General features: G+C 33.3%; 3 protein-coding genes across 5 annotated transcripts in view; 2 read left to right on the top strand and 1 right to left on the bottom strand.

Annotated features, from left to right (window-relative positions):
• LOC107485966 (isopentenyl-diphosphate Delta-isomerase I) overlaps positions 1-793 on the bottom strand; it is a 4,808-nt gene extending 4,015 nt beyond the window's left edge. The window contains exon 1 of the mRNA XM_016106509.3: positions 393-793. Within this exon, the coding sequence (XP_015961995.1) occupies positions 393-688 (296 nt within the window). The 5' untranslated portion in view covers positions 689-793. The remainder of the gene's footprint in view (positions 1-392) is intronic.
• Positions 794-11,393: 10,600 nt separating this feature from the next.
• LOC107485965 (uncharacterized) lies at positions 11,394-15,145 on the top strand. The gene is made up of 8 exons (XM_016106508.3): positions 11,394-11,532; positions 11,995-12,018; positions 12,425-12,530; positions 12,639-12,707; positions 13,276-13,769; positions 14,096-14,357; positions 14,591-14,799; positions 14,896-15,145. The coding sequence occupies exons 1-8, from the start codon at positions 11,528-11,530 to the stop codon at positions 14,960-14,962; spliced, it is 1,236 nt and encodes a 411-aa protein (XP_015961994.1). The 5' UTR covers positions 11,394-11,527; the 3' UTR covers positions 14,963-15,145.
• A 1,129-nt stretch (positions 15,146-16,274) lies between these two features.
• Positions 16,275-21,282, top strand: LOC107485964 (riboflavin biosynthesis protein PYRR, chloroplastic). 3 transcript variants are annotated; one of them, XM_016106507.3, is made up of 10 exons: positions 16,275-16,404; positions 16,831-17,289; positions 17,652-17,786; positions 17,993-18,092; positions 18,246-18,371; positions 18,448-18,761; positions 19,431-19,550; positions 19,778-20,023; positions 20,099-20,224; positions 20,812-21,282. In XM_016106507.3, the coding sequence occupies exons 2-10, from the start codon at positions 16,927-16,929 to the stop codon at positions 21,073-21,075; spliced, it is 1,794 nt and encodes a 597-aa protein (XP_015961993.1). In that variant the 5' UTR covers positions 16,275-16,404; positions 16,831-16,926; the 3' UTR covers positions 21,076-21,282. The 3 variants fall into 3 exon arrangements, with proteins under 3 accessions (XP_015961993.1, XP_015961992.1, XP_052115950.1); XM_016106506.3 differs by having other exon boundaries at positions 16,298-16,404; positions 16,823-17,289; XM_052259990.1 differs by having other exon boundaries at positions 16,306-16,404; positions 16,525-17,289.
• The last annotated feature ends 4,202 nt before the right edge of the window (positions 21,283-25,484 follow it).

Raw genomic sequence — 25,484 nt, 5'->3', positions numbered from 1 at the left:
TTTCAGGATTCAACAACACACCTCGACCACAACCGACATCGTCCAAAAAAAACGCAAACACAACCGATACACTCATCATGCATCCAAATTCCCATCCATTTCAAATGAACTACTTCTTTTTTTTTTTCCTTTAAAAATAAAAAAGGTAACCAGAAAAAACAGAACACCGAGAGGAGTTTCAATTCGTGACATATTTCCATTCCGTCACAATCTCACGAACAAGTCATGCAAATCGCACATCAACAGTAAAAAAAAAATCAAAAAACACAAAAACATGTTCATATCATAACAACAATAATAAATTAAAATAATAACAAAAAAGAATCAGTCAACGAAAACATATAATTAAATATTCAATTAAATAAAAGAGAGAGAGAGAGAAGAGAACGGACTCGTCTTCGAACATGAGGCGGCGCTGAATAGCGTCCATTCCGGCATCGACGGCGGCGATAGTTTCACCCATGGCAGCGGTGGAGGAGGTGGACGAAGAAGAAGAAGAAGAGGCTCTGAGAGCGAAAGAAGAAGAAGAAGAAGAAGAAAGAGGAGTATGAAAGTTAGGAGAGAAGGAAACAGAAGAAGAAGAAGAAGGAAGAAGAGAACGAGATCTGAAAGAAGAGTGAGGGAAGAGGACAGTGGTCCTTTTAAAGAGTTGCTGGCTCAGTGTAACGGCGATCGTAGAGTGCGCCATTTTCCCCTTCTTCTCATCAAACTTTGTTTTGTTTCCTTTTTTACTTAATTTACGCAAAAATATTAATGAAATTTCGGAAATGAGACCCACCTTTATATTAAGGATCCTGTAAGGGGTACTCACCCTCTTCTTATAATTAAATAAACTGCTTTTCGTTCAAACTAATCATTTGACCTTTTCAATTTTGGACGAAACTGTGTAGGTGCTTACATTCTATAGCTACCAACACCATTTAAACAAAAACCATTTATAAAATTTATTCCACCATATTACATGTCCACAACAAAATTAGGGACCTATCTGGTGATTTTTTTAAGAAAATATTCTTTTGAATTATTTTTTTTAAGAAAATATTCTTTTGAATTATTTTTTAAGAATATTGTTAAAAAAATAAAAGTAATTTAACACTTAAATATCTCATATAAAAATATTTTTTATTTATCAATTATATTTGAGTATAATAATATAAAAATATTTTTTATTTATTATGTAAAAGATATATTTTAAAAAAATAAAAATTATAAATTAAATTAATCACTAAATTAATTATTTATATAAAATACATATTAAAATATAAAATACAAATTTAAAGTATAAAATAGTACATATATTTTACACAAATATGGGATACTAACATTTTAAAATTTTTTTGGCTTTTCAAGAACATACTAACTTTTTATTCTAATTTATTACCTTTTACGTTAATATTATAGGTTTGTTATTATTTTTTATTTTAAATTTTGAAAGAAATAATAAAATGAAAATAATATTAAACTAACACACATCGCTCAAATTGAACAACATAAATAGTGGAGAATAAAAATATGAGTAGTGTTAGAGAGCTAATGGCCTAATTTTGGGTTCACCAAGGTTCGAACTCTTAACCTTCCGGATCTGGAACTCTAATACCATGTCATGAAACCACTCATCCCAAAAGTGTAACCTTGAACATATCTCTAATATTTTTTAAACCTTCATTGTACACATTGTACGCTTAGGTCATTGGCTCCATATACTTTCTCTAAAAATATTTATTGCTCTAAAAGCACACAAAAAGTACTTTATTTTTTTTAATTATTTTTATATTCGTAATAAGTGCTTTTAGCAATTTTGTTTGTAAAATTTTTTATTGTACTTGGGTTACTAATGCTTATTTGAGAGACCTATTATATTTTAAGTTAAATAAATAAAAGTGGATTGAAGCTATGATTTAATCAAATTATTGTAATTCAAATGTTTACATAAATGAGAATTCAATTGTGGTGTGCTAATAATAATATTGGCTTTTCGTTTGTTCTTCAAATATCAAAAGCATTAAATCCCCCACTCCTCCTTAAATTTTGTAAATTATTCTTTTTGTTATATTTCATTTATCACCATAATTTTTTTTGTTATGATGTTCTCTAATCCGACAGATCAAAGTCTCATATGTGTGAATTTTACATTTATTTAAAAATTTATTGACTAATAAATTATTATATATATAAGGCGAAATTTAAATCTTTAATATTTATTTAAGTAAATGAGTGAGGCGATCACTTAATTAATTCAAATTCTTTATTTATTACTATGGTTGAATTTAAAATTTTGAGTAATTTAAAGATAATATAGTTAAATCATATTTAACTAATTAGAAGGGAAAATGGTAGAATAAGTTTTAATGCTTTATTAACTAAAGAATATAATTGACCGTTTAGTAATAAATTATATTTAGAAAAATAAGAATCACTATAAAAAAAATTGAAATCATAAATATTTTGTGATTGTAATTTTGTTTTGGTCCCTCCTTTTCACCCATACGCTCTCATAAATTTGGTTTATTTGCACCCTTCGAATCAAATCCTTTAATCCTCACAGCCAAATGGCATTCATGGAATGGCCAGCTTAATCAGACAAATTTTAATTGCTTCTAATAGTTTTCATCTTTTTCCTTTTATTTTTTTAACGTACGATACTACTAGAGCCATAAAAATAAAAATTATTACTTAAAATGTGTAACTTATCCACGAAAAATAAATTAACAGATCTTATTGATGTGATATAATTTGGATTGTATTTGAGATAGCCCTTTTAGGAAAATGGTAGATTTAATTTGACGATGTGAATACTTTTAAATTTATCGTAGATTCTGATTTGAGATTTTATACTAAAATGTAGATTTATGTCTAATTAAGGATAAATTATTAAAATGATATTTAAAAATATATAATAATGATAAAAAATAATTTCTAAAAATATAAATGATAAATAAATTCTCAAATGATAATATTTTTTAAAATAATAGGTGATTAATATTTTTTATTTATTTTTACTTCATATTTGAATTAATATTAGTCAATGATCTCCTTTTTGCATTAAAGGTATTAGCCTTAATATTTTTCATTTTCTTTTATAAGTGAAAAATAGATTTTGTACTTAAAAAATGACTTGTGTATTTTACCTGAATTGTTAAAAAAATATTTAGATAACTATTTAGAAGATGTATATAAAAATTGGAGCAAAATTTAATTTTTATATTTTTTATTTCTTTTGAAAAGATTTTGGTGATTCACATAAAAAAATAAGAAAAATATCATATGATGTCATATTATTAATTTTAAAAATGAAAATATTTTATTTTTTAATAACACCTAAAAAAATATACTAAAATATAATTTTTAGAACCTTTTTAAAAATATACTTCTAATATCTAATTATTTGTTTCATAATTTTAAAATTTTTAGAGACTTATTTACATTTATATCTTTTAAAATTATTTTTGTTATAATATAAACTTTCGGTTCCTATAATAGCTTATATACTAATTAGTATGTTAGTTTGTTCAAAAGAACAATGTATATAAAAGGCTAGTATTCAGAATTTCAGATAAAAGGCATATTACAATATAATCTATTATCTTTCTTTAAACCTAAAACTATGGTTGGGTATTTTAAAATTAATTGCCATGCATTTAGATTAAGAAAAAATAATAATCAATTTGAATTAGTCGAATAGTGAGTTCATTGTCGCCCAAAAAATCGGAGTAAGGTGTGTATAGCTGGTTTTAAATGATTTTTAACTCTTGGAATGTTAGGGGGGTTAGCGGGAGTTGGAAAATTGAGTATGGTGAAAACCTTTAGGCGAAATTTTAATATACATATGCTAGGCCTGGTAGAAACTAAAAGAGAGGTAGTAACTAAATTTGATGTTTTGTGTAACTGTGGAGAAATGATGCGGTAGGATGGGAGTATGTCGGGGCAGAAGGTGCTTCAGGCGGTCTATTATTAATGTGGAATGAAACGATTTTTAAGATAGGCAACTGTTATAAAGGAGATAGATGGTTGTGCGTGGAGGGGGAGCTGATCAAGCGTAGTTTTCGTTGTGCTATTTGTTTAGTGTATAGTGCGCATACTAGGAATGAAAAGCTGGTTTTGTGGGAAGAGCTGAGCTTTTTATCTGGGTTATGCCAAATACCTTTTTGCTTTATGGGAGACTTTAATGAGGTCGTTAAAGTGGAAGAGCGAAAAGGGGCTACTACTTTGACGGGGTCGGCAGCGGACTTCAAATCTTGGATTCAGGATATGGAACTAGTGGACTTAGACTTATCTGACCGCCTGTTTACCTGGTTCAGGAGCCAATCTTGTAGCCGCATCGATAGAATGTTGGTTACTTTGGAATGGCTAGAAGAGTTTCCTGATATAAGGCTACGAGGTGGTCCAAGAGGGTTATCGGATCATTGCCCAGTGGTGATGGAAGCTGCAAGGGTCGGAAGGGGCCCGAGACCTTTTCGAAGTCTTGATTCATGGTTCACTCATGAAGGGTTCTTGAAGCCTAGGAGAGGTGCGGTTCCTGAACAAGTTAAAGGCCATGACGATTCTTTTGGGCAGATGGCATAGAGAGAATTTTGGTCTATGGACATGAGGATTAAAAAGTTGGAGGAGGAGATCAAGAAAGTAGACGATATAGTCAGTAATGGAGTGCATGATGGAACCTTGGAAGCAAGAAGGAAGGCACTGGTCAGCTCTTGTAAGAGGTGGTATATCAGGAAGGAGGTACATTGGAAGCAGATGTCAAGATCCAAGCATGCAAAGGAGATGGACAAAAATACTCGGTACTTTCATAATTTAGCCTCAGCTCAAATGAGGAACAACCGTATTGATGCTCTAATGATTCATGGAAGAGTAGTGAGGAATCAAGCCAGGATTAAGGTGGCTATAAGAGATTTCTACAAGGACTTGTACTAACAGGAGGTGTCACCTAACGTAGGCTTTCGGGATGGGTTAATAATGCAGATAGATGTGGAAGAGGCAGCAGAACTAGAGTTGATGCCATCTGTTGAAGAGATAAAGGAGGCAGTATGGGATTGCGAGTCAACAAAAGCACCAGGAAGTGACGGATATAATATGAATTTCATCAAGAAATGTTGGGAAGAAGTTGGGCAGGAGTTTACCGGAGAAGTCTTGGATTTTTTTCGGTCTTCTAGGTTACCTAGAGATTCGAATATCACTTGGGTGGCGCTGGCGCCGAAGTTTGTTGGGGCTAAAGAAATAAAAGACCTCAGGCCGATTAGTATGGTGGGTTGTGTATATAAGGTCATATCTAAGGTATTGGTTCGGAGAATGAGGAAGGTCATGCCAGGGTTAGTAGGAGAGACATAGAGTGCGTTTGTGAAGAGCAGGAAAATTCATGATGGGACATTGATAGCCTGTGAGACTGTGCAGTGGTTGAAGGCTAGGAAGAAGAGTGCTGCGATTATTAAACTTGATTTTCAAAAGGCATACGACTGGGTCAAATGGAGCTTTATGAATATTGTTTTGCAGAAGATGGGCTTCGGCCATATATGGAAGGGGTGGATTAAGGAGTGTGTCTGCTCTGTGTCTATGTCGGTTTTGATAAATGGATCCCCCACTAAGCCTTTCAAGATGGAAAGGGGACTACGACAAGGAGACCCTTTATCGCCGTTTCTGTTTGTGCTAGTTGTTGATGTGCTACATAGGATGATTGGGGAGGCAGTGAGGAATGGCCGCATCTATCCACTTTTCGTTGGAAGGGATAACATTGAGCTGTCGCACTTACAGTTTGCAGATGATACCATTCTCTTCTGTCCTACTGAGGAAGAGACTATCAGGAACTACAAGCGATTGTTACGTTGCTCTGAGCTGATGTTGGGGTTGAGTATCAATTTTGAGAAGTCTAGCTTCATTCCAGTTAATAGTGATCGGCATTGGGCGCGTAAGATGTGTCAGTTGCTGTGATGCAAGGAGGAATCTCTACCAATCCGATATCTTGGCATTTCTCTTGGACCAAACCTGAGGCTTGTGAAGACTTGGAAACCGGTGATTGATAAGGTGGAAGACAAGTTAAGTCTGTGGAAAGCAAATACCCTAAACAAAGCAGGTAAGCTGGTTCTTATTAAGTCTGTTCTGAATAGTTTGCCTATATACTATCTTAGCCTATACAAGATGCCGAAGGCGGTAGCGGAGAAGTTGATCTCACTCCAAAGGTGCTTCTTGTGGAGTAAAGAAAACGGAAAAAATGGGATACCATTAGTAAAATGGAAAGTGGTGATGGCTCCAAAAAACGCAGGTGGTCTGGGAATTAGAGACGCAGTAATTCGGAATACAACTTTGCTCTTTAAGTAGTGGTGGAGGTTCTCGAAAGAGGATTGTCCCCTATGAAAGAAAGTCATCTGCTCCTGTAATAACTTGAATCCGAATGAGATGTTGTGTGGTCAGCCTGTACCTATAAGGGGGTCCTTGGAAGGATATTTGCCAGTTATAAATCAGGGAGCCACATGTGAGTGAAAAAATGTTCAGAGATTTGTATATGGATGTAGGGAATGGCAGAACAGTACGGTTCTGGGAGGATATCTGGTTACCTCACGGTGTTCTTAAAGAGTTGTTTCCAAGGCTTTTCTAGGTCTCAAACCTCAAAGGTTCTGTTATTGGGGATTGCAAATTTTGGAATGGATTAGAGTGGATATGAAATTTTCAATGGAGGAGATAGCTTTTTCAGTGGGAGTTGGCACTAGTAAACCAACTCCATCAGATTTTACAGTCTGTTCAACTAACATCTGAGAGGGAGGACAGAGTGGTCTGGAAATTTGATAGATCTGGTATTTATTCGACTAACTCATTTGTGCAGGTGTGCAGGAAGCGGTTCTCCCGGAGGAAATAAGAAGCTATAGCTTCGCAAGTGCAATTTGGAAGGGTTTCGTTCCACCAAGGATTGAGTTATTCTCTTTGTTTGTGTTGGTGGGGAGGGTGAATACTAAGGACAGACTGTGTAGACTAGGTGTAATTAACCCAAATGACCGTACATGTGCTTATGTGGTAAGTCTGTGGAGTTTGCTTTTCATTTGTTTATTGGTTGTGAGATTTCCTGACATGTGTGGTGTGCTTGGCTATTCACTATTGGAAGGCAATGGACCATGCCTGGTACACTCAAACAACACTTTGAAAGTTGGACGAATGCTGCAGCAAGAAGAGGTCAGAAGAGGAGGTGGGTGATTGACTTCTTTACTGTTATCTGGACAATTTGGCTATAACGGAATGATAGAATCTTCAGGAATCAAAGTTCACGTATGGTGGATATTATTAGTAGATCCTTCTTGCTTTTCGATGAGTAGAGTGGTGGTGAACCCTATGGTTGTTGATGTCAATGCCGAAGATAACTAGGGATTGTCATGACTTGAGTTGTCGAGTTGTTCTTTATTATTTTATATGTTCCACCTTGTTGTGTTGAACTTTTTTTTTTTAAAATGTTAAATAAGACAAATTTTAGCTGATTTTAAATATTTTTTTTATTATCAAATATTTTTGTTGTTGTGCATTTAATAATTTATTGACTAACGATAAACCTTTAAATAATATTTAAATCTGAAACGAATTAATAAAATTCTCTTAAAAATTCTTACAACTTCTTTTTGAGTAATATTCTAAATAAGTTATTAAAAAATTTTAGTAAGACATTTTAATTATAAGATCGGTCATTGACTTTTTTTTATTTTATTAGATAAATCAATTTTTATTGTTATTTAATTGATAAAGACACAATATGTTTTAAAAATGGTTAAAATTTTCATATGAATCTCTCAATGTACACAAATAATCTGATGGGAAAACTGTTTGGAAATAAATACTTAGCGACTAATAGTTATTAAGTATTGAGACCTTAAATATTTTACTAAAAATTCTAGAAAAACTGATTAGGTTTTTTTTAATGATTATATTTGATTTTATGATTTCTTAAGCCGATGGAACAAAACAAAAGAAAATCACACTAAATTGCAATCACTCTTTGTAGCTTGGGTGCGTGTGACACGAGGGTGCAATTTCTTAATGATTATTTTCATATGGTATGCTTTTGAATCTTTGAAGATATAATATATAGTATAGTTTAAATTATAACTCGTGGGGAATGAGGATCCAATTGATCTTCGTTCTCCAAGCCTCGTGGTGTCTTTTGTTACCAACTTTTTTTTTCCTCTGAAAAAAGCCTCTTTGTTTTATGTCAAAATATTAATATTAGGGTTAACTTTATTATTTAATGCTGAAAATTCTATTTATAGAAATTAAATGCATGGCATTCTTAATATTTTAATAATTTAGCATTAAGAATGTGGCTAAAATTTTTAAATATAGATAATTTCAGTGTAAAATATAATTTTTTTAATTATTTTAGTATTTTATATTATTATTATGATGGTAATATAAAAAATATTTTTTAATTATTAGAAGATAATAAAATGTCACTGACATTTTATAAAAATATATTTTAATTATAAATTATAAAGATATTATTTTAATTAAAAAGAGGCAATATATTATTGACGTTTTGTAAAAAAATACTATTTTAATTATAAAAGATTAATGTTGTGTAAAAAATATTACTTTAATTATGAAAAGACAAAATGTTACTAACGTTTTATAAAAAAAATACTATTTTAATTATAAAAGATAAAATGTTGTTAACATTTTGTAAAAAATATTATTTTAATTATAAAGGAACAAAATTTCGCTAATATTGTGTAAAAATCTACAATAACATATAACACATAGTTTAAATCATTTTTAAAGGATTTATCATTTTTAATCCAATATATAAAAAGAAAAGTTCTAAGAATGTTTGGGGAACTTTTTAGGACACTTGAATTGAGATATAAACTTGTGTATAGGAAATAGGCTATAGAGGGTCTAATAATATATTTTTAAGTTAGGAAAAAATCTTTTAAAATAGGAGGATTATAAAATGGTAATAAAGAAATTAATTATTATTAAAGTTATACTTTTTATTTTATATATAAATTTCATTACTTTAATTTAATGGTAATTAAAATTTTATTTTTTTATTTTAGAGAAGTTTAATGTATTAAATATTAACATTTTTTTTACGTCTCCTTTCATTCAGTCCCATATCATTCGTAAAAAATGAAGACCATTTAACTTTTCGGGTTTCAATCAATTTCCAATTCTTTTTTTTAGTTTTATTCTTTATAAATTGTTTTATTTAGTTTTGATTTAGTAAAATTAAAAAATATATTTTAGTCCATAATTATTTGTTTATTTTATTAAGTACTAATATAGTGGTTTAAATATTGATATGATATATTTGATCATATCAGCATTTTAACTTGTTACGTTAATATTTAGTATGTCATGTAATGGGAGAGAAAGCTCAATTTGATTCCCAAGATAATTATTTTGATTTCTGTGTTTTAAATATGTTTAATTTGATCTCGGTTTCATAATTATAAATTAAGTTGGTTCTTTCATTATCAATTTAGTTAAATATTTATAGGTGCACTTCCTTGTAAGCATGATAGCCTAACTAGTTGACTTCCAATAAAAATATGAGTTCCATTTTGGTTTTTTTAATAAATTAAATTGATATATTTACTTCTAAACATTTAGTTTGTTGAAATATTAAATTAAATTATATAAAATATCAAATTGAGTTTAACACATTACTGTCATACGAATTAGCTGTTAAACTGTGATTGATAAACATTAATCTTCTATCCCAAAAAAACAAGTATAATGAAGTAAAAAATCACATTTTTTTGGTCAAGTTAAACTTTAAAAATTAAAATACACACATTCTCTTCTCCATGGGTTCATATAACTATTTCATAGTCACAGCTAGGATTCAAATTCAATGCATTTTCCAGTAAAGAATACATATATACCACTAGAAATATACAATACATACACCCACTCTCTCATGCATATTATACTAGAAGCCCTTTTTAAACCATGGCCCATGGGTATTCTTCAGACCGAAAGTTCAATAATTTTTCGAGTATTGCAGAGACACAAAATAGATAATTCTTCCAAGTAATAAAGTTTTATTTCCATCCTCTAGAAAGATTCGAATATGGAGGGAATGGTTAAAACTAAAAGACACAAATTTTTATTCATCTATGCCAACTTACATAATTTTTTTTAGGAGTGTTAAAGGCAGCAATTTTTGTGATTTACAGCTATTAAACAGTTATCAACGATATTTTTAATAGTGTGAGAATTTATCCAATAGTATAGAATTACTTACTTCTCTTTTGTTGGTTACAAACTAGAATTTAATAAAGTTACAGTCCTAAACTTTTTTTTTTTTTTGCTTTGGTTTGTATTTAAAGAGAGGCTAAACCCAAAAGAAGAAAACTACAGGGGCCTAACAAGAGCTCATGTTTTTGTTGGTGCTCATTGACTCTTCTTTTTGGGTCTGAAATACTCCATGGACCAGGCCTCATTCAAATTTATTCATTGTAATGCACTTTTGTTTTTGGTATTGTTTTTCGTTGTGGTTTGACATACCCAAAACTCTAAAAGGATGAAGCCTTAAAAAGGCTTTAATGTCATTTTAGGCCTTGACAAAAAAACAGTGTTCTGGACTTGATTAAAAATTTTATAAAATTATAGATACTAACACAGTAATTAAACCTAAAAATTAAAGTGGCACAGTTCTAATATTAGTTTGATAAAATTTTTATTTTTTAAAATAGCTCATAAAAACTAATTCCGATATTTTAAAAGTTATAAATACAAATACATAATTTTTTTTATTTATCAAATAAAAAATAAAAAATTTATACTTTTAAAAAATACAAACACATATTTAAAAAATTTTACCAACCTAAACCTAATAAAACGAATGAGCTATTTACTTGAATTTTGGTTAACCCAACATTTCCTTTGTTTCTTTTAGTTACATCGGTAACTTGCTTAGAAGTTAGAACTATTCATGTTCTTATCAATCCATATAATAAGCAGTAATAAAATTTTAAATTAATCAAGTAATTAATTTATTAGTGTTTAAATAAATGTTAGAATTTTAATTTTATATTATATATATATTAATTTATTGACTATAAATTCTTAATAAAGTTCATATTTATAACAAATTAATTTTTAATTTATTGAAAATATTATAAAAAATAAAAAACATAATTAAAATTTTTTTAAAATTTATAATTTAAAATAAAATATTATTTTAAAAATTAGTTAATATTAACTAAAAAATTAAATTCATAAAATGAATACTATTTATTAAAAAAGACCTCATTTGTAATTTTTAACCATTGCAATTTTCAAACCCCAATCCTCACATGCTAAACCGACAATTAAGAGTAGTAAAGTAACAACTAATTAATTAATAATTAATCACCGAATTAACAATAAACAACGAATTAAAATTAACAATAAACAAAGAATACAACATAAATATTGGTGGCCGGTGCTGATCAAAGTTACGTTCTTTATTCTCTTTTCTTCTTCTTCTCTGTTTCTCTCTCTAACTTTCTCTCTCTAAAAAAGTAACGAGTCGCAGACTCACCGATCTTCCGATTCCTCTTCGTCTTGGTTTATGAGGTACTCTTCTTCCTTTTACTTCCACCTCTGCGATTTTGCTTCTGTCCTTATCATTTCACTGATCCAAGCTTTGCGATGCGATCTCGTTCTAGCTACCATCAAATATTTTTTTTCCGTTATTACCTTTATTGGATCGAAAATCTTTCATCTTTTCTTATCTCGTGATCTTTCTTAGATCCAGAGGATTTAGATTTTAGAATCTTGTGAAAATTTCTTCTTTCTTTGAGAAAGAAGAAAACCTAGCACTTGCTTTTTTGGTGATAAATCTGGCACCAGCTGATCCGGCATCAATTTGGTGGTTCTGTTGATTTTAATTATTGAGCTAATCATATCATGTTGTGTTTTGTTCGAATAAAAATTGTTCTTTTTTGTTTCTAGTCATGGAAAGTGTGTATAATGATTAGTGGTTGAAAATTATATACTGTTTAACCCCTTACTAATCGTGATTTGTGTTTCTTGCAGCTCGAAGGAGAGACCCACTCTTGGGTTAGTATTGTAATCTTCTTCTCCCCCTCTTTATGTTTATGTATGGTGGTATTGTAGATCAAGGGAGCAGTTGTTTTTTATTATTAAAAAAAAGTGATTCTTTTTTAATTAAAGAATCTTTCTTTCAGAAAACAGAATTTTAACTTTGAACATGGTACCTTCTACTCCTAACATCTAAACTTGTCCTAAACGAACTATGTTTTGTCACAGTTTAGGGTTACATAGTTTCAATACAGAATGGGCAATAGAATATTCATATCAATCTAGAGCTTGATCACTTAAGTCATGTTACTCTCAAATATTTCTGGCTATGTACCTGTATAACATGGTCATGTTATGAGCTGATATTATGATGGTACTTCCTATATATATTTGGGTTCTTATTCATTGTTGATCTCATTTACAGTGGCACGCGGATTAAGACCCGCAAACGGAATATTGCAGCGCCGCTGGACCCTGCAGCATTCGCGGATGCAGTGGTCCAGATTTATTTGGATAATGCTGGTGATCTGGTAATATTACTGTTGCATTTTATATAATGTTTTTTGATTGACCATTTTCATTTTGCACTCTCACTCATGATAATTTCAATATTCTGATTTGGTGATTTATTTTTATAGGAACTTGTTGCTAAGAACATTGAATCTTCAGACCTTAACTTCTCAAGATACGGTGACACCTTTTTTGAGGCAAGTCAAATCATTGTCCTATGGTATCATGCCTTTCATATCTGTAACTATTATGGTGGGGATGCTTAGATGGTTGACCTCATTTTCTAATTTGCGTGCATGCTTGTGCAAAAAATTTCTTTATACTCTCTGCTCGTGGTTTTTCTTTCTTTATAGTGATCGGCAGTCGATGAGGACACCAGTGGATGGGTTTGAGATGCAGGTTATTTTGATATCATCATATGTATCCATATCTAGACAGAGGTCACAAAATAGCATGAGAGAGATCCTAGTTACCTTACGTTTCATTCGTATTGTTCAGTGTTTCACCATGAAGGGGCCATTTGTTTTCTTCATTGCAAAGCATATTTGATACATAGGATAAACAACAAATCCTAGTTTCATTGTTTGGATGACATGGGAGGACATTTGAGTCTGATATTTTATTTCGTACTTATTCCATCTAGAGCAACATCAATCAGGCCATCTATCAATGTCTTGTGATCCTTTAGCATAGTTGGTTACTTGATTTATGTACGACTTGAGATGTCCCATGGATCGCTTACACCTCAAATTTTCATTACTGTAGGTTGTTTTCACTGGGGGTCGTACACAACCTGGAACTACCAAGCCTGATGAGGGGGAGCGCCATCCATACTCTATAATAGAGTGTGAGCCAAAGCGTGAAGTCATCTTACCATCTGTAATCTACATACAAAAGATTTTGAGGCGAAGGCCATTCCTCATTAAGAACCTCGAAAATGTTATGCAAAAGTTCCTCCAGTCCTTGGAGCTTTTCGAGGAAAATGAGAGGAAAAAGCTGGCAATCTTCACAGCACTTGCATTCTCCCAGAAGCTCTCTGGTCTTCCACCAGAGACCGTGTTCCAACCACTTCTTAAGGATAACCTTGTGGCCAAAGGGCTAGTTCTGTCATTCATAACCGACTTCTTTAAGGAGTATCTGATTGACAACAGCCTTGATGATCTTATTTCAATTCTGAAAAGAGGAAAAGTAGAGGATAAGCTCTTGGAGTTTTTCCCTCCTACAAAAAGATCCAACGAGTCTTTCTCTGAGCATTTCAGGTAATTCTTAAATCAATGAGTAGGATGTATCAATACTGAGACTGTTTGGTATTGTAGTATGATGGACTTTATTTTTACAAGACATTGCACTTCCATGTTTTTTTTTGTTTCTGTTTATTCCAATAGCCGGATGATTGTTTTTTCAGTTTATTGATTGTCTAATGTGGCCTTTTGCTTATCCTTGTCTTGCAAATTTTCTTTGAAGGTGGCTATTTACTTAGACTCATAGGCTATGGCGTTTGGCATGCCTTATTTTATTTTATTTTACTTTGCTTTTACTCTTTGCTGGAACTTACATTACATGTCTGTTCAATGTCACCTTGTAGCAAGGAAGGACTAGTGGCATTGGTCGAGTACAATGAGAAGAAAATATTTGAGGTGAAACTTAAGGAAATGAAGTCTGCTTTGACAACTCAGATAACGGAGGAGGTTGATATATCTGAAGTAATTGAGAATGTGAAGGTGCGGGTCCGAGATGCTAAATTGCCAGATATTGAGGTTGTCCGGGTCTTGTGGGATGTTTTGATGGATGCTGTCCAGTGGTCAGGGAAAAATCAGCAACAGAATGCAAATTCAGCCCTACGCCAGGTATCTCTCCAACCTGCTTCATCTATACCTATTTGCGTATTGCTTAGCATCTGGCATGTGTTTCATTATAGCATTAATGTATGCCGCGTTTATTTGTTATAATAGGTAGTCCAGTTTATATTGATTGAATTTTCCATTTAATAGCTTATCAAGAAAAACCATTTGATGAATTGGTTTCTAACGCGTTATTGTAATGAAAACCGGTGATAAAATTTGTGTATCTTATGATGAAGGTAAAAACCTGGGCAGAACTGTTGAACACATTCTGCACCACTGGGAAACTGGAGCTAGAACTGATGTACAAGGTACAAATGCAATGCTACGAAGATGCAAAACTGATGAAGCTGTTCCCAGAGATTATTAGATCGCTCTACGAGCAGGATGTGCTGGCTGAAGACACCATCCTTCATTGGTTCCGCAAAGGAACAAACACGAAGGGCAGGTAATGCAAGCCAGAAAACATGACACCATATAGTGTTTCCTTTTTCCCCCTCTATTTTGGTTTTGACTCACAATTACATATTTGGAACTGGTACAGGCAAACCTTTGTGAAAGCATTGGAATCCTTTGTGAATTGGCTGGAGGAGGCAGAAGAGGAGGAATAAGCGTGATAGCATTTACATTACACCAAGCCCTGTGGATGGCTCTTGTACCTTGTTATTGTTATGAGATATTATTGGCTCCTTAGTTTGATCTGCTTGGAATGGCACTTATGATTCTATATTTCACTTTGTATTTGACTCTATTGTGAGTGTTAAATAATGGGATGGATTCCTTGTGACCCGCTATGCTTTCTATCTTCCTTTTTTTTTCTTTGTTTTGGTTTTGTGGTTTCGGTGTTTGGTTATCATAGTATTATTGCTATTTAAAAAGAAGTCCTAGCTTATTCTCTGCGAGTCTTTGAGAATTATTTTTGTCGGACAAATTGATCTTTTTCTTATTTTGAAAAATGACTAATTTGTCTCAAAAGTATTTTTAAAATCCAATTGTTGTTATAATAAAATTTATTATTTAACATGCATATTAAAAAATTAATTGAAAGTAACAGGCATAGGAGTCAATCTATTCGTCAAATGATTCTGTTAGTGTATTTATTGTTAGAATAATGTATATGCACCAATGGTGGGAAAGTGATTTACCTCAATACATCGTGAATCAACAACAAATGAGGACACATTAGAATGCTAGATCATATTAAAAATCATTACCAGCTCGGAGGTTGAGTTGTGACTTGTGAAGTTGAACTGGAAGTTAAGAAAGATCGAGAATCAGTTTTGTCACGGACTATTACTGATAAAAAAAAAGAATGAATATTAAGTAATAAAAAAATATTTAAATAATCTATCCGAATTCAAAATAATACGAACTATTATTTTTCTCTAAAACGAAAAACAAACCAAAGTATCATTTTTAATAGAGTAAAGTATCATTTTTGTCCCAACGTTTGGGGTAAGTCTTATTTGTGTCCCTAACGTTTAAATCGTTCTATTTGTATCCCTAACGTTTATAAAAGGGATTCAATGTTATTCTACTATTAATTATACTAATAAATTAAATTATATTTTTTAATTATTCTCACTTAGATGTATTCATTCTCAATTAGGTCTTATTTGGATGTATTCGATTTTAATATTATACCCACTATTTGTGTTTAGATTCAATTATGTCCTTAGAAAAGTGAATTATGTAAATGTTGTAGGAATTAATTTCAACTTTTGATGAGCTATTTTTCGGAGTGGATCATCGATTATATTCCAAATATTTGTATTCTAACTTCAAGAAGAGATTTTTAAAACTCAAACTAAAGTGTTCATGATGTATAATTGATGGCAGGATAACATTAAATCACTTTTACAAATACAAAGGACGATTTAAACGTTAGGATTGGAGACAAAAACGATACTTTACTCTTTTTAATAAATTAGTGTATGTAGTCAGTCGCCAGCCTCCTCTTTCTTCTGGCATGTTCAACGCCACACGTGACCTGCACGTGCATCTCGTGCGAGATTGGCCTCATCACTGTTTGAGAATTGAGAATCACCCATTGGTACGGTAACATTTTTCTCATTTCTTTGTTGTATCTAAACAAACTTAAAAAAGATATTTTGAATATTGTAAACTTCTTAGAATCGTGGATTGAATAATGGATTTTTGCCATCTGCATTAGGCATTTTTGTATGGTTGCACACAAGTTGTATGATGAAATGCCTCATAGCTGATATGGTCACTCACCGATAGTGCAATGATATGAGCTGACCAGTGAATACTGAGAAGGATTTATCAAGAGTAATGGAACAATGCAATTCTGAAATATAAACTTTTTGTATTGCTACTGCTACTTGCAAGTTGTTGAAATTTAGAGTTAGAGGGATAGAATGCTAAATTCAGATAGTGGAAGAAGAACACGGTGAAGAACACACCCAGAAGGGAGGTTGGTTCTAACACAATTCTCTCACTGATTGCAGTTAGGCAGTTAGGATCCACTATACTTGTTACAGAGATACAAAACTCAAACTGACACAGAGAGTGAAGCAAGCTACAAAGACAAGTAAGCTAGTGAGTGTTGATTATGGCGTTGTGTCTGAATCTCAGCCCGGCCTCCATTATCTGCAAATGTATGGCAAAGGCATCATCCCACAGCACCTCCAACAATGGACCTCATGCCTTCGATGCTGCATTTGTCCGACGTGCAGCCATTCTTGCTGACAAGTCTGCTGGCTTCACCTCTCCCCACCCAAACTTTGGCTGTGTCATCACCACCCCGACTGGCGCCGTTGCTAGTGAGGCCTACCTATATGCTCAGGGCACCACTCCTGCCGAGGCACAAGCTGTGGCAGCTGCAGGGGAGCTTTGCCGCGGGGCCACTGCATACCTCAACATGGAACCTGGTGATTGCCATGGCGATCATGCAGCTGTTTCTGCTCTTGTTCAGGTTTGACTTTGTTTTCTTTTTTTTTTCTCTCTAAATTTCTAGTCCACAAAGAAACAAATCTTTGGGTACATTGATCCTTGGAAAAACCTCAGCATAGTTTCTGAAAATTTAGAAAGGTCCCGTTAGTCTGTAAATATGACGTTTTAAATCTTGAAATACTGTTAAATTTTTTCTCTGTATCAGGACTCACATGCCCAATATTGTAAATTTTTTTTTTCACGGATAAATTTGGTGACTTAGTCCTTACCAAAATTTATATCTCGTTTGTCGCTGTGGTGTACAATGCTATTTGTTGTCTCTAGTTTGTGCTTCTTGTTGATATTTGATATTTTATAAACGACCATGCCTGTGAAACCAACCAGGGAGGGGTCAAAAGGGTTGTCATTGGAATGAGGAATCCATTGCAGCATCTCAGGGGCAATGCTGTGCGTGCACTGAGGAGCCAAGGTTTGCAGGTTGATCTCCTTGGTGAGGACCTCACAAGCAAAGTTATGGAGGTGTGTGCAATTCACCTGTCACCATCATCATTACCTTCTTTGTATGTTAAATCTTTTTAGTTTCTGTTTGAATTTGAGGAAGAGAGAAGATCTGCATTATTGTTTTATTGAATGAAATATTGGTTTTCTAGTGGAGATTTACAGGGTTGATTGATTTACTTTTTCTTCACATATTCGCATTGGCATGCTCTTTGTTTTATTTGCAGGATGCCCAAAAAGCTTGTATTCTTGTCAATGCTCCTTTAATTTGTAGAGCTGCTTCACGCGTTCCCTTTTCTGTTCTAAAGTATGCTATGACCCTTGACGGTGAGCATTTTATTCATTTTTCCTAATTAGTTTTTTTAATTTTGTTCTCAGTTTGTACAACTTAACTAAGGGCCACCAATTCTGGCAGAATATAGAACTGCATGGTTACACACTACACTGTTTGAACTGCTTATGTTTCTTTTGCTGCGACAGGGAAAATTGCCGCCAGCAGTGGCCATGCCTCATGGATAAGCAGTAAGCAATCTAGAAATCTGGTTTTTGAGCTACGGGGTAGAAGTGATGCTGTTATTGTGGGTGGAAACACAGTACGGAAGGACAGTGAGTATTACCTTTTCCCCCCTACGAAACTAGGGATGTGAATTTTTGTGCCTTATATCTTTCAAAATGTAATCAGATCCAAGACTGACTGCCAGACATGGAGGTGGGCATATGCCTATTCGTATAGTAATGTCCCAGACCCTCAATCTTCCAGAGGAAGCAAACCTATGGGACATGTCTGAGGTTTCTACTATAGTGGTAACACAGAGAGGTGCAAGGAGGAGTTTACAAAAGCTGCTTGCATCTAAAGGAGTTGAAGTTGTTGAATTCGACATATTAAATCCACGAGATGTTATGGAGTATTTTCATGATCGAGGGTATCTTTCAATATTTTGGGAATGTGGAGGAACATTAGCTGCAGCTGCTATTTCATCTGGTGTAATTCACAAGGTACTTGTTCTTCTCAGTTTTCCTTTTTTTCCCCCCTTTTTGTGGGTGAAAATTGAATTAAGTACCTTTTATTATTATATAGCTGTAAGCAAGATGCTTTTATATTCTTGTAACCATCTTAATGCTTAGTAGTAGATTATAGTGATTAAAAGCAACAGCCCTGTTATGGATAAACTTATGGATAATCACGACGCCCCTAGCCTTGTTAACTGAATCCTTTTCGATGTTTTGAACATCCACCAAAATATGCATCAATGATGCTCTATCTTTAGGCCACATGAAACAGGTAGGTGGAAAAACCAAATGGAAGTTTTGCATGAGCCTAACATGATAATGAATTTTCTTGTCTTTATTTTAATTGGCACAAGTAATTAAGTTCTAAGGGAAATAAAATTTAAGACAAGAATAAAAAGAATCTTCCTTTCATCTGTGACAATCCCTCTATAATCCTGGCCTAGTTGTTTTCATTTGTATTCTACAGTGGCTGTTTTATTTAGGGGCGGGGTTCCATTTTCATTGGTGAGGTCACTAACACTACAAAACGCTTCATTTCTATGGGCAACTGTACTTCTTGCTGTTGAATTCAACTTGAGTTATTTTGGCTTAGTTGAATTTATCATTTTGTGAAGTTTTAACATGTTGGGATTATGATCACATTATTTCCTGCAGGTCTATGCATTTGTTGCTCCTAAAATCATTGGTGGAAAGAATGCACCAACTCCTGTGGGTGAACTTGGGATGGTTGAGATGTCTCAGGCTTTGAATCTAATTGACGTTTGCTATGAGCAGGTTAGTAGGATCGGTTCACTTTTCCCTTAGAAGTATTTTGCTTCCTTTCTTCTTTTAAAAAGTAATAAAGTATCATCTGATCTAAGCGTTTAACATTGAATCCATCAAATGTTTCTACCATTGGATAATTAAAGTGAAGCAATTTCACAAAAAATGGCCTTGCTCTTGATATATAATGCCTTTTTTCATTCTTTAATGAGGTCATGTTATTTGAAACTGTAATCCAGGTTGGGCCTGACATGCTTATCAGTGGATTTCTTCAGCCCTTACCAGACATATTGCCTACTATTCCGTCACTCGATGAAACTTATGCTGTTGATCCTACTGTCTCACCATACGAGTCAAGCATCATATTTTTCTATAAAACATGGGATCCTTATGGTGCATTGTCAAATTTCTCTCCCCATCCCATTCAAATGCCTGGTGAAAATGGTGATAATGTGACTTGGTTGAGTGTGGAGCATTACTACCAGGTACTTGCTTTTTTGTGTAGCCTCTATTCTATCTTTGTGGTTTTGAGTCACTTACAGATATAATTTGATGATTAGGCTCACAAGTTTATTGGTATGGATGATACTCTTGCAAGAGATAGCATTGAAAAGATTAAATCTGCAAAAAGTCCAGAAGAAGCTGCAAAAATAGGAAGGTCAATGCAAAGGAAGCGACCTGATCTGGTATCATCCTAAGCGATTCTCAGACTCTTCTGAAACACTCTCTTAATACATAGTTTTTTCATTTGCTGGCTCAGACAATTTGGCAACTGTTATTTTCCCTTGTGGCTTATATTCTTTACTAGCCATATATGATTCTATGAATGTAGTAACATACTGAAGATTGGATTTACAATGATAAATCAGTTTTTGTACAGTATGTAGCCATTACAATTTTTCCAACTCTAATATAGCAATTTTCTAGGTTTGTTGCTTTGATTATTCCCGGAAAGATGTTTTTTTACTAGGTTTATACATTTGTTTCTGCCATGACTTTGGTTGTATTTCAATTCATAATCCTTCTTTTGCAGTGGTTTTTTTTTAGTTATCAAAAGCATATAAGAAAGAAGCAAAAACTATAGGAAGTTTCTTATTATATGCAAATTGTAGTTGTTGTTGTTACTACAGTATATGCTGGTTTATGAATTCAAAAATGTGGCAAGTTATTTTATAACATACATCAGATTCAGCGACCCCTGTTATTATGTCTAAGCATGTGTTCCTTCTCCTATTTTTGTAAGAGGATTGAAAATTACGTTTTGGGTATGCAGGTAAGGCCTGATTGGGACAACATAAAGATTGATGTCATGTACAGGGCACTGAAATGCAAATTCTCGACATACACACATTTGAATACCATGCTTCTTTCAACCACCGGTTCTGTTCTTGTCGAGGCTTCGCCACATGATTTGTTTTGGGGTGGAGGTCGAGATGGAGAAGGCTTAAACTATCTTGGTCGCTTATTGATGAAGCTAAGATCAGAGTTTCTTGGCGAGTCGTCATCATCGTGCGAGTCCCCTAGTATAGCCGTATAGCTATGTACAGAGCCGCGGGAAATATTATACCGGTAAGAAATTTGGATATTATGCATGAGATTTTAGGTTCACACCTTATTATTTCTGTTGTACAAAAAGAAAAGAGGGAGAGAGAATAATTATGTTGTTGTAAAAAAAAGAAAAAGAAACACTACATCTCCATCTTATTAATCTATTAATAAAACCTTTTGCTTTGATTTCTTTCTCTGATATTTCCCATTTTCATAATATTATCACTTTATTTTTGGAGTTATGCATAACTTTATTTGATGGTTTGTGATGTTAATAACTTAAATATGGTTGAGAATAATCTGCTTTGAGAAGAAATAATAAATTCATGTTTAATCAAAGAAAAATGCTACTTCAAGATATAGCTGATGATGTCAAAAGAGTTGCGGTTAGAACATGATGTCTACGAGTGTTATTGAAACCTCTCAAACTCAACTTATGAACATAAATTGGAAGTTCGTACTAAACAAGTAAGAGGCTAATCATAAAGTTTTCTCTCAACAGAAATGAGACAGAATGATTACCTCATATGACCATTATTTAGAATTTGTTGAACATGAATAATATCACTTTAATCAGCTTCATTTATTTATGAATGAAGTTCTTTTAATATTTAAGTTTTTATTCAATTCTGAAATCTTAAACCATACTTAAAAAAATAAACATCACTAAGTCTCAAACTAATATTAGGATGGATATTTTTTTCTTATTCAATTATTAAGATAAAATTAGAAGGGTTGAAAATGAATTGAAGAAAAATATATAACCCTTTATCTCCAATCTATCAGATTTGCTTCTTATATTGTTGTTAAAAAATCTCTATATAAATTAAAAATCAGTCACTAAATAAGTTATTATATATTTGTTTGTGTATATTCATATATGTTGATTTATATATTTTTCTAATTAAATATTCAATCACTAAAATAATTAAATATGCCAAAGTAAAATAATCAAATTTGTTTATAAAAATATATTAAAAAATTATAAAATATTAAATATATATTTCTATAAGTGGTGCTGATTGGTGACTTTTTTTTTCCTTCGAACGTGACATGATTGTTTTTTCTTTTATAATAATATGTTAATGTTGCTACATGGTAGGAAAATAATGAGACGATCTGATCCAAAATAAGATAGAGTCCTAACATCCAAGGCAATGGAATGTGTCTGTGATTGATGTTGACTTTTAACACAGTTAGGGTTCTTTGCATTAAGTATCTGGCTGCTCAATAATAACAAACACTTCCCCAATTGTATGGAATCAAAGAAATATCAAGCAAGTGGCAACTTCCGAGTTTGATAACAAAGCCTGAAAAAGAAGCAAGCTATGTTAAGTAATAAAGTTAGAAAATGCTATTAAAATGTTTTTCCCCCCTTCAATTATTAATCTTCCAATGAGAACACGGGACTACTGTGAGACAAGAACCCTTTTACCTGATTCCTTTCTTCATTTTATACAAATGAGGTAGAAACAAAAATTGCTTTTGGTTTTTATGCTTAGCATCACATTTTACATGCATACATAGATCTTTCTTTAGGTTACCTACAAGAAGTTGATCAAATAATAGATGCTTCTTTTAAATTTTGATTTTTGAGTCGAACCACAGATATTAAATAAAGGAAAATAATTTAAAAAATGGTAATTACAGTTCTTCTATTTTTTAATCAGAATTTTTATCTTTAATTAGGTTTAAATAGGTATGACAAATAGTTTCAAAAATTTATACTTAAATCTTTATATTTGATAAAAAAAATTATAATTAGATCCATACAAATTGTTATTTTTCAAAACAATATAATAATCTTAAAATATTTGCTTTTAGAATATTTCATAATTTACCATACATCAAACAGAAAAAAATGAATATTCCAAAAAGAAATTCTATTTTTAACAGAAAACAGTTAGAAAGAACACAATTAAAACTTTGGTAAAATTATAAAAAATCTATATAGTATAATTAAGTCTAATGATAATAATAAAAATAGAAAAAAGAAAAACAACTAAGATAGAGGAGAAATTAAATTGCGCAATCATGGTTATCATCAGATTCGTCATTTAAAACGTTCACAATTTACTATACTAAAATAAGATATTGTTTTGAGTGGAAGCTTTTGAAATTAGTTGTTTTACTTTATTGAATCATGATTGTTGTATGTATGGTTAACTTTGAAATCAGTTGTTTATTATAATCCTAGGCAAAATTGATTGAATCGTATAAAACTAGGTCTTTCACTATTATTAGTCGTTTTTTTATTTAAATAAAATAAATTAATTATTTACTCAATTAAATAGATTTATAGAAATTTACTTTTTTTAGACATTCATGTTTATATCCTGATCCAATATTATGGTCCAGGCCCAAGTAAATTAAAAAAGGCCCAATCCAAAGGGTGGCCTTTACCGTCTATTTGACCTCCTCAAAAAGATCAGATTCGACATGAGCTGGCAGATAACGTTTATTCAAATAAGTAACTGACCGTAAAATCTCTCACCCACTTCTAGAAGAGATATCTCAACAACCCTAAGATAAAGAGGTGGTTATCCACCTTCAGAAGTGGAACTACACCAACGGTGATTATTGGATCATCACCTATAAATACATTGACACATTCAGATAAACCTAAGTTCTAATATATTCAAAACCTGCTTAACCCCTTGCTGACTTAGGCATTGGAGTGTCTTTGCAGGTATCACCCCCTATCCCTCAAACACACATGTACAACTCGGACGATGGCTCCCAGACGTGAACAAGTCGAAGACCACCTTCCACCACAGTTTGGGCCCTCTGTTCTAGCCCAATCCACCTTTTTTCAGGTTACCCACATAACACTGGCGCCATTGTTGGAGAACCTGAAAAATTGACGTACAATGGCAGACGACAATCCCGAAGACAAACACACCGCGCCGGAATCTGAGCAAGAACACCAAGACACGATCAACAGTGACAGGCAATAATACCTCTCCAAGGAACGGGAGGACAGCATGGTGAAGGTCCCTCGAACACTCAGAGTTCAAAAAGGATCCCCTCCGAGATTCATCAACCGGATAAAGAGGGACAACCTCATTCTGCCGATTTCATGGGGTTGTTACACGGCTACCAAGGACGGTTGGAACAACTAGAACAAGAGTTGAAACGACAGTGTGAGGTGGAGAGACACCTCAAAAGGGAAGCCGAGCGACGAAAAGAGTTTGAAGAAAAGCTCTTAAAACTGGAATCCACTGTCCGTGATAGGAGTTCTCGTGCTGACCGAGATGACACCCCATTAAGGGGAGAAGATCCATTTAGCGAAGATATTATGAGGGCTAAAGTACCCAGAAACTTTAAAAGCTCTGACATGGATCTATACGACGGGACTACTAACCTTAAGCACCACCTAAGCAACTTCAAAAGTCGGATGTATTTAGCCGACGCTTGTGATGCTACTCACTGCAAAGCCTTCCCAACGACTTTGACAAAGGCGACAATGAAGTGGTTCGATGGCCTTCCCCCCAGGTTGGTCACCAGCTTCGACGACCTCTCACGTAAGTTTCTTATGCAGTTTTCAATCTAGAAGGACAAAGTCAAGCACGTACCTAGCCTACTGGGAGTGAAACAAGAGATTGGAGAACCCCTGAGAGACTACATGGAAAGGTTCAACAAGGCGTGCCTAGAAATTCAGGACTTGCCTACTGAGGCAGTAATAATGGGTCTCGTTAATGGACTTCGAGAAGAACCTTTCTCACAGTCCATCTCTAAGAGACACTTGACTTCTTTGAGTGATGTACAAGAAAGAGCTGAAAAGTACATCAACATGGAGGAAAACGCCAGACTACAGGAACCAAGTTGGAGATCTGGGTACTCTCACCCATCTAAGGAGAAGGAGAGGGAGCCTAAGAAAAAAAAAGAAGTCGGGTCTGAAAGGCTTAGGAGATATCATTCTTATACTCCTCTACAAGTTTCTCTAATCGACCTTTACAAAGAAATTTGCCAAACCGAAAAGCTACCTCCCCCTCGATCCATCAAGAAAGGGGGGAAGTCGTAGCGAATACTGTGAGTACCATAAGCTGTATGGTCATTTCACCAATGATTGTTACAACCTAAAAAATGTGATAGAAAAACTGGTCAGGGAAGATCGGTTGGACAGATATTCTCGAATGGACACGACGTTTGATCAGACGCGATGATCGAAGAAATTTAAAAGCACGTCGATTTTAAAACTAAAATCACGTCGATTTTTCGACTAGAATATACCTGAGTTCAATTAATACTCGAATCCAACTCATAGCTAAGAGATCGGACTCGAGTAAGGCCATTGTTCATACCCTGATCCAACACTATGGTCCAGGCCCAAGTAAGTCAAAAAAGGCCCAATCCAAAGGGTGGCCTTTACCGTCTATCCGACCTCCTTAAAGAGGT

This window comes from Arachis duranensis, chromosome 4 (assembly GCF_000817695.3).
Source record: "Arachis duranensis cultivar V14167 chromosome 4, aradu.V14167.gnm2.J7QH, whole genome shotgun sequence".
Taxonomy (NCBI): domain Eukaryota; kingdom Viridiplantae; phylum Streptophyta; class Magnoliopsida; order Fabales; family Fabaceae; genus Arachis; species Arachis duranensis.
This window is presented reverse-complemented; position numbering and strand designations above follow the sequence as displayed.

Bases quoted from the DNA above. Each gene is read 5' to 3' on its own strand.
- LOC107485964 (XM_016106507.3), top strand. From the start codon at position 16,927: ATGGCGTTGTGTCTGAATCTCAGCCCGGCCTCCATTATCTGCAAATGT. The intron at 18,093-18,245 runs GTGAGCATTTTA...TTGCTGCGACAG, and splicing joins GTATGCTATGACCCTTGACG to GGAAAATTGCCGCCAGCAGT. The intron at 20,024-20,098 runs GTACTTGCTTTT...TTTGATGATTAG, and splicing joins GTGTGGAGCATTACTACCAG to GCTCACAAGTTTATTGGTAT.
- LOC107485965 (XM_016106508.3), top strand. The intron at 12,531-12,638 runs GTAATATTACTG...TTATTTTTATAG, and splicing joins TGGATAATGCTGGTGATCTG to GAACTTGTTGCTAAGAACAT. The intron at 14,800-14,895 runs GTAATGCAAGCC...GAACTGGTACAG, and splicing joins GGAACAAACACGAAGGGCAG to GCAAACCTTTGTGAAAGCAT.